This window comes from Symphalangus syndactylus, chromosome 17 (genome assembly GCF_028878055.3).
Source record: "Symphalangus syndactylus isolate Jambi chromosome 17, NHGRI_mSymSyn1-v2.1_pri, whole genome shotgun sequence".
Taxonomy (NCBI): Eukaryota; Metazoa; Chordata; class Mammalia; order Primates; family Hylobatidae; genus Symphalangus; species Symphalangus syndactylus.
The window spans coordinates 40,554,646-40,572,609 of NC_072439.2; the positions used below are offsets into that span (position 1 = coordinate 40,554,646).

Here is a 17,964-nt window from a genome sequence, read left to right on the forward strand (position 1 = left end):
CTGAGATTACAGTCGTGAGCCACCACTCCCGGCCTGCAAATGGCTTTTTAATCCTGCAGGCTAACAAAGGTATGAGATCCTTTCCTCTAGAAACTTATTTTTCAATCTATGCAGAGGAAACAGAACTTCCTATTATATTTTAGGGACCTGAGAATTTAAATATAATTCTCTGTCTGAGTTAGAAATAAATAATTATGAAGAAAGTGTACTTTACTAATGCATATCTTTGTACAACTTCAGACCTTCTAAGATACTTTCACCAGATTGAGTATTTTTAGTTTAGTTTTTTCTATGTAAAAGAAATGGCTCTAAATTTTTCTGCAGAAAGAGTGTGATATGCCCACACTAATGTAGTTAGTAAGCAAAGCTCAAGACATGTACACTATTTATTAAATAAATAGAGAAACAAGAGTCATTATTATAAAATGTATCCAGACCAAAAAACCCTCTCTATAAAATCATAAATTATAAATTGTGAAACCATTAATAAATAGTTAAATACTCTGTGTATGCCATGAGTACCTAATTGGTGCTTGTGGTCAGATCCTAGTAATTAGATCATCCTATAGGTCTATACATGGAAAAAAAAAATCTGACCAAATTGCAGCTAAAAATACAATTTCTTTAAATTTACTAACACAGGATTTTACCCTGTTCAATGCTACTCATCCTCTCCTTTCAACTCTCAGTAACCCAAAATATTTGCAAATACATCTTTGATAATTAAACCTTGACTAAAGTCCATACTAAAATCATTAATTAGCATATGTGTTATCATGTTGGTAATTCTTTTATCAAGTCAAATCATTTCTTTGTTTGAACTAAGCTCAACTTGCTATATTATGTCAGCAAATTATTTTGTGCTTGAATCCCGGAATGTGTGTTTGAATTTTATAATGCCTTAAGTCAGAGACTCAGGTTTATTAGATACTTTTACTTTTTAATTTTTGTAATTAATACATAAGATGTGAAATAACAAATTATTGTCAACAGAATTAAAAACTAAATTCCAATCCGTAAATCTTCTGATTATTTTATATTAGTACATTAGTACATATAATTATTTTAAAAATTTAAGTCACAGAATGTATATTGACAAAATTAAACTTGCTAATGACCTCTATTCATATTTTAGGAAATATATTACAGTATTGGCTTTTTAAATAATAATTTCTATAAGGCAAAAAATTAAAAGTTATTTCCAGGTACAAATTTCTGACGAAATTTCCTATTGTTCCCCAAAATTACCTTGTACACTATAATTTTGATTTTCAACCTGGCAATAAAGCAGTAGAAATCAAATTTCTCTTTTCTCTCTGCTTTCTGAGGAATAACTGCTTCTGTAATTGAGCCACTGTGCATACCTTTCTTGATTTCCCCTTTCCAAATGCTCCTCCAAGTATTTAACATAAGGTACATGAATTCTGAGTTGTTTTGTATTAGTGTGATGGCAACAATCAGAAGATTCTTGAATATCATCTTACTTTGAAGTTTAGCCTGGAAGCCACCACTTCTCCTGCTGGTGTAATTATGGGAACATTTTCACAAATAATTCCATGATCCACATCAATAACTTTTCCTGTAATTAAGAAAAAGTGTAAGATACAAACATTATCATGGGTTTCTGATTAAATAAATTATTATGCAGTATAACAGGTAATTTCAATTATAAAGATAATTCACAGTAACAAATCACAGAAACAAATGTAAATATAGATATCCAGACCTGAAGCAAAGTTTAATGTAATGCAAATTTGTACATATTGACACATCTACTTGGAAAATCTTTCTGAGAAACATTTTATAATAATTGAATGTCAACATCATTACAATAGCAAAGCTATACAATCTGAAATAACCCAGCCTTAATTTTTACAACTACTCTATTTCCCTAAATTAATATTTCCTATAGAAAAAAAACCCCACAGTGCTGCAGAAAAGGGAAATAAGACATAGAATAATGCAATTTTAAAAAATATGTAACCAAATTTAAGTTTAGAAACAGTATAATGAAGAACAACATGACATTAGCTCAAATTCTACTTGTTAGATGAATTTTAAAAGCAAACGATTCATTATGCCATATGTGCAGTTTCCAAAAATAATTTGGAAAATTGTGTCCTAAACAAAAGTAGCATAACACTGTGTTTTTGTGGTAATGTTAGTCACTACCCCTCGAATTGCAATACTAATATTAGGGATTGCTGTTTAAATAATGTTGGTTATTTAAATGTTGGTACTTCGTAACTACTAAAAGCTACCTTCTTAAACTTTGGTTCTGTTGATAAACACTTAAATATAGCAAAATATAAAAGTACTTGAGTTTAATACCTTTAATTGCCAATGTGTCACTGAGAGGTATTTCTACATTAGCTCCATTCTTGCTATGGCTTTCAGACTCTTGAATGACAGCAGTTCTCTTATAAATGCCTCTTTTTACTTCATCAAAGACCCAAAACATATTGTACACTCGAGCAGTGTAGCCTGCTAATTCAGTGACCTAAAAGCAATGCAGAGATATAAAATAGAGTTACTATACCCAAGACAAGATTTTAAATAAATATGTAATCAGATAAGCTTCTTGACTTAATGTTAAAGATCCTATTGTATTATATATGAGATATATATAATATATCTGAAAACTAAGACACAAGACAGTACAAAAGAGCACTATAACACAATATGTTTGATTGAAATTATAAAACATAATATACAGATTTCAGAATATTAATGAGACTTAAGGATCTTTCAGTCAAATTTCTGATTTGACCTCTGTTTACATGATGAAATTCATTTCCGATAAATTATAAATTTTGTGGAAAGCTTAAGGTCATTCAGTGAAATTATAATCTTTTATTTTTGGTATCTTTTTTCTATTTAAAACAGAAGGTTTTAAGTAGGAGAAAAGTACCTTTTTGTCCTATTATGAAATGAATGTTTCCGAGCCAAACTGATTGTCAAAATTCCTATATTTGGCAGGATACCAATATTGAGAGCAAGCTCAATGAAAAGCTTCAAATCCTTTTCAGTATAATTCCTACAATCCAGCTTCTTTTGAAGCCAAACATGATTTATATGCCCATAGAAAAACATTAAATATGTTATTTTTTTCTAGGTAAGATTATAAGATGAGCTAAATCTCTACTTTAGTCCACAAAGCTCAGTGGAATGGTGCCTTGTTCCTATTCTGTCAGCTGTTCATTTTGGTTAACCTCCTGCTGTTTTTCTATTAAGAGAACACCTTGCTATCAGGGTACTGTGAAAGGTGACTCATCTCCTATCAAGAACATGTTTCTCAATGAAAAAGAATACACAAGAACTAAAGATAGTTCTTGCACAAGAATGCACAAGAATAAGCAAGGCATCTCAGAAATAAATGTTTCTTAATAAATTGCAGAAAAATACAACAATGCTGACATTTGTGTAAAATTTCTGTGTATGCAAAACATAAGCAGTAAATGAGTAGGTATTATTATTAAAAGCCTTCTACAACACATCTCTACTGAGAGATCTGTAATTACACTATTATTTCATTTCTATATGTTAATGTTATAGCTATTTAAGTGATAATTTCTAATGTTATCTAGAAGAACCTCTTGAGTTGCCAAGTAGAGGAAAACAAATGTAAAGATTAACAAAATATGGATTCAAGTGAAACCTGGGCAAATATAAATATTTGCGTAGAAAAAATTCCAAAACCACAAGTAGAAGTCAATTCAAGAAAGGCAGAAGGCAATGAGTCAGTGGACCAGGATGGAGTGTGAAGACGGCAGGAAGTGTCTGACAAAAACTAAGAATGTGCTGGTAGACAAATTACTCTGGGGTACAAGGCAGGGAATTTGTCTTAGAACCCTAACTCTACAAAGGAAACTTGGTCCCTCTGGTGCTAGCAGAGAAGGCATGGTGGGTGCTTTCACGTGCCGTCACAGCAGTACAAGAATTTTTAGAAGTGAACATTTTATGATTAAAACTAAATTCAGGCAAAATAAAGCAAAATGCAATCATCTGTTGAGTTGGAGACAGTTTAGAAAAACTAATTGATATCATTTCTCTAACCTAGATAGCGCAATATTTTAATGTGAGATAAATAACATTTCGATTTGTCATTTAATTTTAAGTAACTTATTACATCAACAAATCTATCCCAAAGACTGTGTCTCCAGTTTATCAAAATTATTATTTGAACTTTTTAAAAAAATTGAGTTGCTTGCTAGCCCTTTGTAACTCTTTTGTATAGTTTATTCAAGGCTGACTTAATATGCAGCTAAATTTATAATGATGCTCTAGAATTTATATTGATATGATAACCATAGGAGTAACTGGTAGTGAGAATAACTTTTATGGGAACATTGTGTAATATCTGAATTAAATTAAGTAATTTTAACCTTAGCCCTGTGGTATCTGCAGGTTTTATTACTATTTTGTCAACAAATATGTATTAACCACATACAGTATTCCAAGTATGAAAATGGATATTAGAAATGTAAAGACGAGTAAGTCAGTTCCTGCTTCAAGGAGCTAAATGGCGTGATGCAGGCAATATAGACAGTTACAATGTGGTAAAACATCAGACATACACTGAGATGGACACAAAACAGGAAGACCCAAACTCTGCAGGAAGAATGTGGAATGGTAAGAAGGTATTACCCATTTAATGAAGGAAAGGTAAAAGTTTGCAAGATATATAAGAAATGTTATTAGCTAACATTTATTGAGTGTTTAATATGTGCTGTTTTAAATATTCTACATGTATCAACTCACAACAACCCCACAAGTCAGTGTTATCATTATCCCCATTTTATAGATGAAGAAACAGAGACACAGATGCATTAGCGAACTTGACCCAAGGTCACATAATTTGTAAATTCATAAAATGAAAATTTAGGCACTCTGGCTCCAGAGTTCATACCTAAGGGTTTCTTTAAAATGTGAAAACAGAGATATCATACTATAGAGAGAAAACGAGAAGTAACAATTGATAGTATTATAAAACAAAGGATATTAGCAGCATTACACTTGGGAGTTGCTGCCCTTAATCTTGATTATTCTCAGCAATTTTTGGCAGAGAAAAGATATGTTTCCAAAATACTAAGTATACTTGGTAATTGACATTTTGCTTGATTTTCATAAATTTTATTTTAATTGAATTGACAATAAGAAATGCAAGTACCTCTTTGTATGAAGACATAATCCTTTCAATAGCATCAGCTCCAGAGGCCAGTAAATTTCGAGCAGTGGTAAAGGCTTCTGTCCGTTCACTAACCATAACTTGCTTTTGGCCATCCTCTAGATATAAAAACAAATTACAAAACTATTGAGTTTTTTTTTTTTTTAGTAACTTAATGTTTTATATTATACAAACTAAATTGTGACTAAAACAACCACATATTAATTTTTCATTAGTAGTAGCAATTTTCTAGAAATATAATGAATCATTGAAAACTCAGTGTTTGGGCCAGGTGCAGTGGCTCACGCCTGTAATCCCAGCACTTTGAGAGGCCTAGGCGGGCGGATCACTTGAGGTCAGGAATTTGAGACTAGCTTGGCCAGTATGGTGAAACCTTGTCTCTACTAAAAATACAAAAATAAGCCAGATGTGGTGGTGCGTGCTTGTAGTTGCAGCTCCTTGGGAGGCTGAGGCAGGAGGATCACTTGAACCTGGGAGGTGGAGGTTGCAGTGAGCAGAGATCATGCCACTGGACTCCAGCCTGGGCCACAGAGTGAGACCCCTTCTCAAAAGAAGAAAGGAAAGGAAAAAAAGAAAAGAAAAGAAGAGAGAGGAGAGCAGAGGGGAGGAGAGAAGAGAAATAAGTGTTTGTATCAGATTTTGTTTAAAGTTCCTCTTGTTTTATTATTTTTTCCAAAATGAGAGTTGGGACAAATAAATCAAAAGGAACTAAAACTATTTTCATTTAGCATTCTTTCAACCCTTTCCATATTGGACTCCCTGCCCTTAGGAGGGAGCAATAATGTACTACTGGGCGGCCGGGTGCGGTGGCTCATGCCTGTAGTCCTGGCACTCTGGGAGGCCGAGGCAGGCAGATCACTTGAGACCAGGAGTTTGAGACCAGCCTGGCCAACATGGTGAAACCCCATCTCTACCAAAAAAAAATGAAAATTAGCCGGCCATGATGGCAGATTCCTGCAATCCCAGCTACTTGGGAGGCTGAGGCACGAGAATCGCTTGAACCCAGGAGGTGAAGGTTGCAGTGAGTGGAGATCACACCACCACACTCCAGCCTGGGTGACAGAGTGAGACCCTGCCTCAAAATAAAATAAATAAGATAAAATAAAATAAAACAAAATAAAATAAAATACCTACTGGGCAATAAAATAGCATTGATCTGGTAATTAAATATTAATACTACTAATTAATAAACAGACATTTATGGTGTAGTTTCTTTAATAGAAATGCAAATTAGCTGATTCTCATAATCTAGCCTCTGTCTACCTTTCTCAACCATCCTTCACTCTATGCTCCAGCAGCACCCCATACATGACATACTCTGTTAATCCTCTGGCATTTGTATATGTGATTTCTTTGGACTTTAATATACTTTCCTTTCTTTCTTGCCTAACTTTTTCTTCTTCTTTAAGAGTTAACACTTTACTAAAGGTATTCCTAAGAATCCTGTCTCTTTCAGTGGACTATAATTTCTTTGAAGGTCAAGACTGTGTGTTTTATTCTTTATTCCTAGTATTCAGCACAGGGTCTAACACATACTACTCCTTAATGTGTATTGAGTGGATGGATGAGTGGATGGATGGATGGATGGATGAACATCCTAAATTACTTTCAATGGAGAATTATGGTTAAGAGTTAGGAATCAGACTAGGTTTGAATCTAGGTTTTACTCCTTATAAGCGAGTAGTAAGGTAAGTAGGGCAAGACACTTACCTCTCCACACCTATTTTCTCACCTGTAAAATGAGGTACATAACTATCTCAAACAGTCCTATCTTTTAGGGTTCTAAGGGTTATTAGTGAAAACCAAATGAAGTGTTAGCGCAATACATGGCCCACAGTAAGTGCTCTAAATATCAGCAGTTATTATTTTTTCTAGTTGTCGTTGCTATTATTGTATATCCACTCAATTTTAGTTTTAGTATTCAAAATTACATTCTCCAGGTTGTTACTTTAATCTTTTCATCAATTTGATTCTCTAGCTGGTCCTTCTGTAGATTATCTTCAAATTTCCAAACTAGATATTATAAGTTAAGGAGGAAAGTAGCAGTGATATAGATAGCCATAGGCCCATTTTGATATTTAGTTCACTCTAATTTACCTCAAAGGATTTCAGTGCAAATATATACTTTATGCCTTGCTGTAATTACCAGATACTTTTACTTTTTTTGCACATAGACAGCTCAACTTACTTTGAAAGGGATACCTGCACAATATAAGGTAAAATTCACCCAGCATGTATTTACTTGACACCTAGATGTGCAAGAAATTAGGCAAGATACTGTGGGATATAACAAGAAGAAATGTGATTTTTAGATTTTTTTTTCCTGAGGGAGCTTACAGCTTGGTAGAAGAGAGATGTCAGATTCCTAAACAATTATGTAGGGAAGCCTGGATGAGTTAATGCAAGGTGTTTGGAGAGGGCAAAAATTATTACTTGCTGCAAGAGACAGAAAATGCTTCATGGAGGAGTAGATTTTGAGAGATGTCTTGAAGACGGCATAAAATTTTAATAGATTAAAAGTATGGCATAAGCAATAGCACAGAGAAGGGACATGTCAAGTAATGCTAACTGAATGACAAACTGGCTAAGTTTACAGTATGGGTTGATGTCAAGCACTGATTTCATGGACTATCAGAATCATCATGAGTTCATGGAGACGTTTTACCATAGTCCAATGTGTCCTCTCCTAGCCCTACAGATAATCACTGCTCTAGAGAACTACTGTTACTCCCCTTGAAGTTAATTAGTTAGTTTACCTAAAGAAGGAAACAAAAAGGCTGATGAGCATTGGTATAAGGGAGAAGCAAAAGATGTGATTACATAAATAGACTGGGAACAGAATATAGATATTCTTAAAGACATGTAAATGTGTGATACAATTTAGATAGCCACAAAAAGAGTACCAAAATAGTAAATTCTTGTATCAGTTAAAATGCTAAGAATAGTTTTGGCTCATAGAAAATCTGGCTGACAATCTAAAATAATTATGGAATTTTATGAATTTGGGTTAAAAGGGATTCGAATAGTAGTTTTCATCGACAGCCTCTGTTAAGAGGAAAAAACATTTGCACAGATGGACTGGCGTTTCATATGGCATGATAATTTCTGTCTTGCTTTGGCAGATTAATGCTTATTGGGTCTTCTTCATGTTTTTAGCAATAAAATAACAAAAGCTTCCTCCAGATTTTATGTGGCTTTTTATTCTACTAGTTGTTCTTTGGCAGGTACTGTGAGAGAATTTCCGGTAGTATTTTGTCATGCACGCAACAGCCAACTGCCTGACCTCTAAGACAGGGCCAGATTCCTTAGTGCCAGAGATATAAATCCATGACCTAAAATACTAAGCAGTTTTTATTCTAGGTCAATACATTCTTTTTGTCCTCACCGAATATTTTAGCTCTTTTGTCAAAGGTTCCTCATTTAAGGATTTCATATTTAACACTATACCTGTTCATTTTACTGCTACTTTGGAGTTCTGATAGTAACAAGAACATATTGAAAATTGGTCACATGTCTTGTTATTTCACAGAAAAGATGGGAAAGAATTTTAAACTTAAGATTATGCCTTATATATTTATCATAACCCTTGCAAATGTACATCACAAAGAGTGAAGCCTAATGTAAACTATGAACTTTGGTTAATAAGGAATAGATATTGGTTCATCAGTTGTAATGAAAGTTCCACACTAATACAAGATATAAGGCATAGGGTAAACTATGGGGGGGAGAGGGTATTTAGGACCACTGTACCTTCTGATCAATTTTTGCGAACCTAAAACTTACCTAAAGAAATCAGGTGTATTATTTTTAAAAAATAAAAAGTAAGTTTATTCTTCTACTTTTTTCAAGCTTATCATCTGAGTTTCTCTTCTTTTATCTTTCTCTTTGTCATCTTGACAAATCTTGACAAGATTTATAACCTGCGCCTATCCTCCACCATATATAAACATCCATTCTAAATGACTGCAGATCTGAATGTGAAATGAAAAACCAAGGAAATTTCTAGAAGATAAAATAAGGAATATCTTTATTATGTTGAGTTAGGCAGATATTTCTTAAGTAGGACATAAAACCACTAACCATAAAGAAAATTATTGGTGAATTAAACTATATTAAAAGTATGAATTTCTATTAGACACCATTAAGAGAGTGAAAAGGCAAGATGTAGGGTGGGAAAATATATTTGAGATTAAACGTGTGTGTGTGTGTGTGTGTATGTGAATGTGTGTGTGTGTGGTGTGCATGTATATTATATATCCAACAAATGACTCATTACATAATACATAAAAGCTTTTACAAATCAGAAAGAAAAAAACTGATAAACCAATGTAAAAATGAGCAAAAGACTTACAGGCACATCATAACAAAGGCTATCCAAACATCCAATGAATAAATAAAAGTGCTTAACCTCATTAGTCATTAGAGAAATGCAAACTAAGATCACAGTGAAGCACCACTATACACTCATGAGAATGTCTAAAACGAAAAAGCCAGACAAAGATGCGGAGGAAATAGAACCCTTACACATTGCTGTTGGGAATGTAAATTGAAAGAACTTTTTTTGGAAAACTGTTTTACAAAATCTGCTAAAGCTGAACCTATGCATAGCCTGTAATCTAGCAGTTCCACTTCTAGTTAAGTACCCACAGATATGTATATATATACACCAAAAGATATGGACAAAAATGTTCTTAACAGCACTATTACTAATACCCACCAAACTGGTTACAATCTAATGTCTGCTAACAACAGAATGGTTAAATAAAATGGTATAGTCATACAATGGGATGCTATATAGCAAAGTCAATAAATATACTATGGTTATACTCAGTAACACTGATGAAGCTCATAAGCATAATACTGAGTCAAAGAAGCTAGTCATAAATGAGTATGTATTATATAATACTATTTATGTAATTTTCAAACTAGCAAATACTACTTGATAGTGAGAAGGTCATTATACTTTGTGACAACTCATTAACTGGTACACTAATGATTATGCCCATATTGGCATATATGCTATACTTGAAACAATTACAGTCACTGATATGCATACTTAATTAGAGTTTTAAAGTATGCCTTTGATATGTATTGATAATACTGCTATGTTCATTGGTCAAAAGGAGTACAATTATATCCAAATTGGCCCACAATATAAAATAACATTTCAACGATTTGGCATTGGAATATGAGACAATAATGCAGCAGAAGCTGAAGCTATGGTTATCATCTTATTGGCAGTACACTTTAGGAATAAAAGCATCACCCATGCTACTGGAGTGCATGCAGTGTCTTTCAGTTACTCCCGATATTCTGCTTCACACTCACAGATCACAAACATGTGGACATTACTGGCAGTGCTAGTAGCTTAGACCCTCTTTTTTCCTGCCTGTTAGGTGTCTGTGATAAGATATCGACAGAGTAACCTCATAGCTTTCACTGGCCTCCTTGCCCAGAACAGCTTTTGATATCAAGAGAAGAAAGGCAGCCTACTAATGTTAAAGAATTGAAGCTGTAGACCTCAGGTAACTATTTTCTTCACGTAATTTCAGTCATTCTCTTAATACTAAGTAAAGAAAGGGGTGATAGTCTTTAAAAATAATATAATAGAAACTCTACATAACTAACACTTCAGTGCCTCTTTGCCAACCATTTGGTCCCATGATTACTCTGCCTCAAACTTACCCGTGTTCCTTGTAGAATAAGTTCCAATGTAGCTAATATGGTGGCAGCATGATGCAGTAGAAAAAAGCAGTGCATCTGGAGTTATATAACACCCTCCATCCTTAGAGCTTCCGCTAACTGTGTGACTTTAGGCAAAGCTGGGGCTCTAGACCAGATGGCCTTTAAGCTCCTCTTTTGATGTGAAAATGCCATGTTCTATATGTAATTTTATTATGTGAATTTGAATATAAACATAATCTTGTCCTTACCATAAGATTTCACTTAAAGTTTTAGGTGGATAGTACAGCAAATCTGCAATAGAATTATTTTTCCTTTCCCTTCCAACAAAAATTATGCAGGTTCTTCCTTTCTCCATTTTCACCTCTGAATTCCTAATCACGTTTGAACTTGCTCCTTTAAGCTACAGCAGTGATCATGTTAGCAAACATCTATTGAATACCTGTGAGCCAGGCCTTGTTCTAAGTTTTACATATCTGATCTTATTTAATGCTTGTAACAACGCTGCTATCATTTCTCTCATTTTGGAAATGTGGAGATTGAAGGACAAAAGCTTACATGATTTGCCCAGGGTCACAGTCTGGAAAGCAAAGAAGCCAGCACATGATCCAGGAGATCTGACTCAGGAGCCACAGGGTAAGAATATGATAAATATTAACAATCGCTTCTACCTAGGTTCTTACTTAGCCAAGGACTGTTTCAAAGCACATTAAGTATGTTTCATGTAATTTCATAAAAATTTTGAAAGATGTGTATAATTATCTCTATAGTTAAGATAGGAAAACTGATGTACATAAAGTGTATGTAACTTTCCCAGGAAAGGATAACTATCAAATAGCAGAGCCAGCATCTGAACAGCAGCCTTCTTTTTTCTTCATTCTATCCTCTTTTCTCCCCCTCTACTTCATATTTTCCCCTTGCCATTTCTTTCTGACTCACCTATTTTTCTACCTTTTATTTTTGCCTTAAAGTATATAGCATCATGCACTTTACCCTCTAACATAAGGGACAACTAAAGGCATAAGTGTAAACTATGACTGAAGATTAGATTAGAATACATGGTATGTAATTCCAAGAACTAAAACCTTAAAGATATACTATTATTTTAAAAAAATTCTTTTGGCTAAGTAAAGTCACTCGGTATTTTCATGTGTTAAATCTTTGTATGACAAATATATTTAGTAAATACATACATATACCTGCAAACATTACAAGCACAGATAGTAACCCTTGATATTACAGATTTTGAAGAACATTCTCAATTGATATTCTGTCATATGAATTCATTTTTCTGTCTATGAAATTCTTACATTACTTTTCTCTATATAAACATTTTCTCTTGAAAGAAGCTTTAAGAAATACTTTGCTTCACTTGCCTCAATGTGCTTATTATATTTCAATCTAAAATTTTAATGTTTCTTTAATTTAGTATGGAATTTTCAGGATTTGTGGGATTTATTTTGAAATATATTATTACATCTTGTTAAATAAGCTTGTTAGATTCTTTGTATACATTGTTTACTTCTTACTGGTCTCTGTGGGGTTAATTTGTCACCATTTAATAGCTGCATTTTTGCTGTTCTGTGCTGAATACTCCAGGGTTTTTTAATAACACCAGTGTGTCCAAGCACTGACTAACAAAACTACATCATAGTCTTGTCTATAGAGTTGTCTCTAATATACATTATATATTAAACTTTTTAAATGAGTATTGTTATTTTAAGAAATGACTTTTTAAGTGAATATCTGATAATTTTGACTTTTTTTGGTAAAACTAATACTAAAACCATAGATTTTAAAGTGTCATTCTCTCTAATACTCTTTTGAAAAAGTAATTTTATTTCATTATGAAAGGATTATGTCTAAAATACTATTACTAACAATACCTTTTTCAATATAAACTTTTTAAAATTAAATTCTTTTCAGTAAATTTTAAAACACAAAACCAGATAAAATTCAATTTTCTTAGTGGTCTACAAATACTGTCTATTACACAGTTCAGTTGTGAGGTATAATTGATATATGTATAGTACTTGCCACAAAGAAAGGCTGGCAAATACTAACTTACTGAAATGAACATATTTATGTTAAGAATAACTCAACTTTGACAAGTGTTTTTGTAAGGATTGGTTAAAACATTGAAGCACAGTTTCAAAACATTAAGGCATATTGTAATTATTGTTTTTATTAGATCACTTCAAACAAATAACTATTCATCCTTAATTCTATACAAAATAACTATAAAACTGTAGATTCTGTAACAATATTCTTAGTTTTCTAGGTAATAATTGTCACCTTTTATTTTCTAGGTAATAATTGTCACCATATATCAAGTATAACATGCTCTGTACTTCATAAACATTATTCAGTTAAATCCTCACAACATTTCTCTGAAGTAGCCTTTCTGGTTCTCATTTTACAAATGAAGAAACTAAGGTATAGAGAGTTTAATTAACTCTAATTAGACTAAGAGGATACAAGTAGGAAGAGGGGGAACCAAAAGTTGAACAAAACTCTGTTTCACTACAAAGCCTATGCTTATGGCCAATTTTAGTCCAGTGATTTTTAAGGAGGGATGTCTTATTTTAGGAAAAGAGAAGAAAATACTTCTTCAGTTAATTCTTCTCTGTTCCAACCAATTAAGATCCAAGCTCCCATCCAAGGATGATACAACATTTTAACATTGTCTTTTCTTCCTTGCCCTTATCTTTCTTTGTTATTCCAAAGAATAAAAACTGTTATTAAAAACTGTTGAGACAGTGGTAGGATAGAATTAGCCAGCTGCAGCTTGACAACCACCATTCCTACAAAACCACCAAATCGTGCTGCATAAGAGGTTATCTGTATTATTCACAAGTAGAGGAGCCCTTATTCCATGGCACTTAAGCATTCTCTGAAGCAATATTCCTGCTTGCCCATTGTAGTCAATTGACTTTTCAAATCGCAAAGCAGGGCAAATTCAGTTATAGAATATTTATAGACTAAATGTATGGGATGTGTAGAACTAATGTTTATAACACATGAGAAAAGCTTGTGTTATACTCTTTCTGAGGGTACTAACTTGTTCTGAGGTTAAGTGTAAAGTAAAGAAAATTCCTGTATTAGGCAATATAATTAAAATTGCTCAAGGTCAACTCCCAGAAACATTGCATCAGAGATCTCTGAAATAGCTCAGAACTGGGAACGTCTTTGAGCCACTGTCTCCTTATTTCATACTGCTGGTCTTATTACTCTGCCATTGTTTTGGACCATTGTTAAGGAGAATATGACCATGTACACAGTTTAGCTCACATAAAACTAGCAATGACAACTTCAAAAGAAATAATGTTAAAAATATATTTGAGATTAAGCATAAATGTCCTTACCACCATCTGCAAAGCCAGTTGCAGTGATAATAGGTATAGCCACCATAATTAGTCCACTGCTGCTCCAAACATACTTCATCAGGAACTGTTCTATCATGATGTACCACAAACGTTTGGATAAAATGAGGTTCATCTGATCCGCTAAAGCTTTGTAACTTTTCTGAAGTTGTTTCATTTCTACCTACAGAGAGGAAAAAGAGTTGAGGACTTTCTTTAAAGATATATACATATTCTTCTTTTTTTTTTTTTTAGTATGGCGTTATCTATGCAGCTTAACAACCAATAAATGCAGATTAATACCAGTATTAGTTATTATTTAGTTTTGGTCACATGCATATTATTTTAAAAAGTTTATGCTACTCAGTGGACATAATGTTAGGTATAAAATACATATAAGTAATTTATAGTTATGATATTTAAATTTTATGTATGAGATGTTAAAATTAAATGATATTATATAAGACATGAATAAACAATTATTAGAGCTTTGTCCTTGTTGATTACACCAAAAATATCTGAAAATGGACACATGACATATATATATATAGACTCCACTTTTGAACTGACTCAATTTGTTGGATTTTGTCTTTTATGCAAGAAGTCTAAGCACACTATAATTTATATCATTGAATTCAATAGTTCAAGAAGAATCACAAATCAGTATGATATAATACAATATATGAGGTCAATTTTCAAGTGGGAGTAGGATTCCTAAATTTACTTTAAATATTCTTTTTCAGGTTGCTACTGCTATTAAAGACACTGATAATTACAGATGCTTTAAAAATTAAATAATTATGCTTGGTGATTGACATGCCATCTTCAACAGTAGAATATTTTATTCACCAAATCATTTAAATTAAGATTGCACTTCCTTCAAAATTTCTGTCATTTCATATTCTGAAGTTACCTTCATGCACTGTGAGTATGTATAATTGGGCTAATTGTTTTAGGGATCTGCTTAATGTTGAAAATCTTTAATAATTAAAAACATTCTGAAACTCCTTTTGTTCTCCTCATTTCTTCTCTAATCTCAGCTTTTTTTTTCCAAAGCTAGACAAAATTTCATTTCACTTACTCTTTTCATTTTGTCAAAATACAGCGCTGAACATGAACTAAGAGTCGTAGAAATGCCATTTTGTGAGACACTCTCCTACGCTTCTTGGGAATGGGGATGCTCCATGTTGATCAGACATGCAAAATTGTTAAAAATGTCTTCTATAAGAAACCCTGGCTTTTCTCCCCTCTTGGACAACAAAGGAACAGCAAAGGATATCATTCTAAATTTTCCATTTCAATGGAAATATGTTTAGTCTTAGTTTCCAAATATATATTTTCTTCTGGTAGGTGCTTTAGGACGACCTACTAAGTTGGGATTTAAGTTTTAAGAAAATGTGTTAGAAATAATTCTGAGCATATTTGAGTAAATGAGGCTAAGTAGACTTTTTTAGAGTGTTGCAAATTTTATTCTCCTGAAACTTCAGAAAAGTTTGCACCCTGTAATTCTTTAACTGGTTACAGTTAAAAGGGCTAATGAAGCATATATTTTAATTCAGGTTTAGATGTCAGAGGAATCTAACACACTAAAGAAGTGGGTCCATTGACAGGACAACAGATGGTATCTGGCACTGCAGTGGCAGCTTGAACAGTCTCACATTTCACCCATCACCTTAATTTGTGTCTTACCTTATGTCCTCTGTAAAAGGCAATTTCTTCTACATTGGCTATAATTCTGGAGTGCACATACCGCAAATAGCCTTTTCTATGAGCTTCCTCTGCCACCAGTTTGCCAAATTTGGGAGAACAGGCTTTTAACACTTTAGCAGTGGCATATACCACAAGTCCTGCTAGTAGGGTGGGCCCGATTGGGCTTGCTCCTCTGGATGTAGCAGTTTGAATGAGTGTATAGGAGGTCAGGATTACATCTAAAATAGGTTTGGTCAGATTGGAATACAAGTGAGCCACAGATTGGGAGAACATCATAATATCCTCCGTAAGAGATTGGTCAGGGTTTGCCAGCCTCCCATCCATATTGATCACTTTATAATAAGTCTGATTTGTAAAATAGGTTTCATAGGCGTGGTCTACTAGGCGAGTTCTGAAGGCCAAAGCCAATTTGCATTCCAGGTACCTTATTGCACTGTTGACGAAGGTAGCAGGGATGGCAATCATAAGCCACTTGATTAATTTGATGATGAAAGTCCGAGGCTTCTTTTCCACTATGCTTTTCACGATTTTTCCATCCAGACCAGCCACATAGATAGAAAGAAAGGTTCTTGAGATTAGAGCCACTGAGTGCAGGCAGAGCCACCCTGTTTCAGTGGTCACAAGTTTTGGAAACAAAATTTTCCGAAGTTCTAGTAGCTGTTTGAAGAAATCTGCATTCACTCCAGGCGAAGGTTTTTCACAAATGGTCTCGGTGCAATGCAGTATTTCTGTGTTCTCTGCAGCAGGGTAAGCTGCTTCTTTTTTCTTCCCGTGGCCAGATTGCTTTAAACGCTTGCCAATGATGGGATAGAGGGTTTTCAGAGCATATGCCGCAGCCACCAGGCAGGCAGCCCTCTTAACAGCACTCGATCTGGTCCATTTCACTCGATCAGCTGCTGCATTTAGCATATGTGTCATTTTCCCAGTTACCCAAACCGGCTTCCAAAAGAATTCGTTTTAAAAGATCATGCTTCACAGAAATCCCCAGAAAATGTTTCAGAAAGTCCTACAGCGTCCCATAATCTGCAGCGTTTCTCTTCCACTGTTGTGTATTTAATTTTGTTCTGCTGTGACAGATGCAGCAGAGCTCAGACTCCGCTGCATCTACCGGGAATGATTCTCTCAGAAGCTCAAGCTGCACCAAGCTCCTCCCCCCCAGGCCCCTCATTGGCTGTGAGGGCGGTGGGACCTTGGAATCCTCGCAGCTTCCCTTTGAACCTTGAAAATGAGGAGAGAGCAAAGCGAATTACATCCTTCCTTAAACAGGAGTTCAGAGAGTTAAAATGTCTATTTTTGGAGAGGTCGAATCAGGCCATCTGCTGGCGAACAAAACCGGCTCTAGCTACTGAGCATGCTCAGTGTCACTTAGAAACCCACAGAAGTTTCAGAATATACATCACTTCGGTAAGATTTCAGTAGATACCGCAAACAGAAGAGCAAGCAGAAAGGGAGATTCCCAAGCGAACAAAACCGGCTCTAGCTACTGAGCATGCTCAATGTCACTTAGAAACCCGCAGAAGTTTCAGAATATACATCACTTCGGTAAGATTTCAGTAGATACCGCAAACAGAAGAGCAAGCAGAAAGGGAGATTTCCAAGCGAACAAAACCGGCTGTAGCTACTGAGCATGCTCAGTGTCACTTAGAAACCCGCAGAAGTTTCAGAATATATATCACTTCGGTAAGATTTCAGTAGCTACCGCAAACAGAAGAGCAAGCAGAAAGGGAGTTTTGCAAGAGTTTTAATGAGACGAGGAGGGAGAAGGAATCACGGAAATGAGGGAGGAGGGACAAGAGGATCAACATAAAATGAATATGAAAAGGATATGGAATGAATCTGAAACGGATCAGAAAAGAAAGTGACAAGCGTGAGGGGCACTGGAGAATGCCAAATATCAAATACACTTGGATCTGTTTTTCGGTCCCGCAACCCCCGGCTTTTTGGGGGTCTGATTTCACATAAGGTCTCAGAACCTAATAGACAAGTTGTAATTGAGGGTATCTCTTGTAAATAAATAGGATA

The 17,964-nt window shown here is 34.3% G+C and overlaps 1 protein-coding gene across 10 annotated transcripts in view; it reads right to left on the minus strand.

Annotated features, from left to right (window-relative positions):
- ABCD2 (ATP binding cassette subfamily D member 2) overlaps nt 1-17,964 on the minus strand; it is a 151,242-nt gene extending 133,278 nt beyond the window's left edge. For 8 of the 10 annotated variants that reach the window (XR_010116413.1, XR_010116412.1, XM_063620148.1 and 5 more), the window contains exons 1-5: nt 15,922-17,964; nt 14,236-14,416; nt 5,171-5,286; nt 2,332-2,500; nt 1,485-1,579 (exon numbers count right to left, since the gene is read on the minus strand). Coding sequence is in view for 8 of the 10 variants with exons in the window: in XM_063620148.1 (XP_063476218.1) it covers nt 1,485-1,579; nt 2,332-2,500; nt 5,171-5,286; nt 14,236-14,416; nt 15,922-16,860 (1,500 nt within the window). In the remaining 2 variants the exon portion in view is untranslated. Of the gene's footprint in view, nt 1-1,484; nt 1,580-2,331; nt 2,501-5,170; nt 5,293-14,235; nt 14,417-15,921 lie in introns of all 10 variants that reach the window. The other 2 variants (XM_055247509.2, XM_055247393.2) reach the window with 2 other exon arrangements.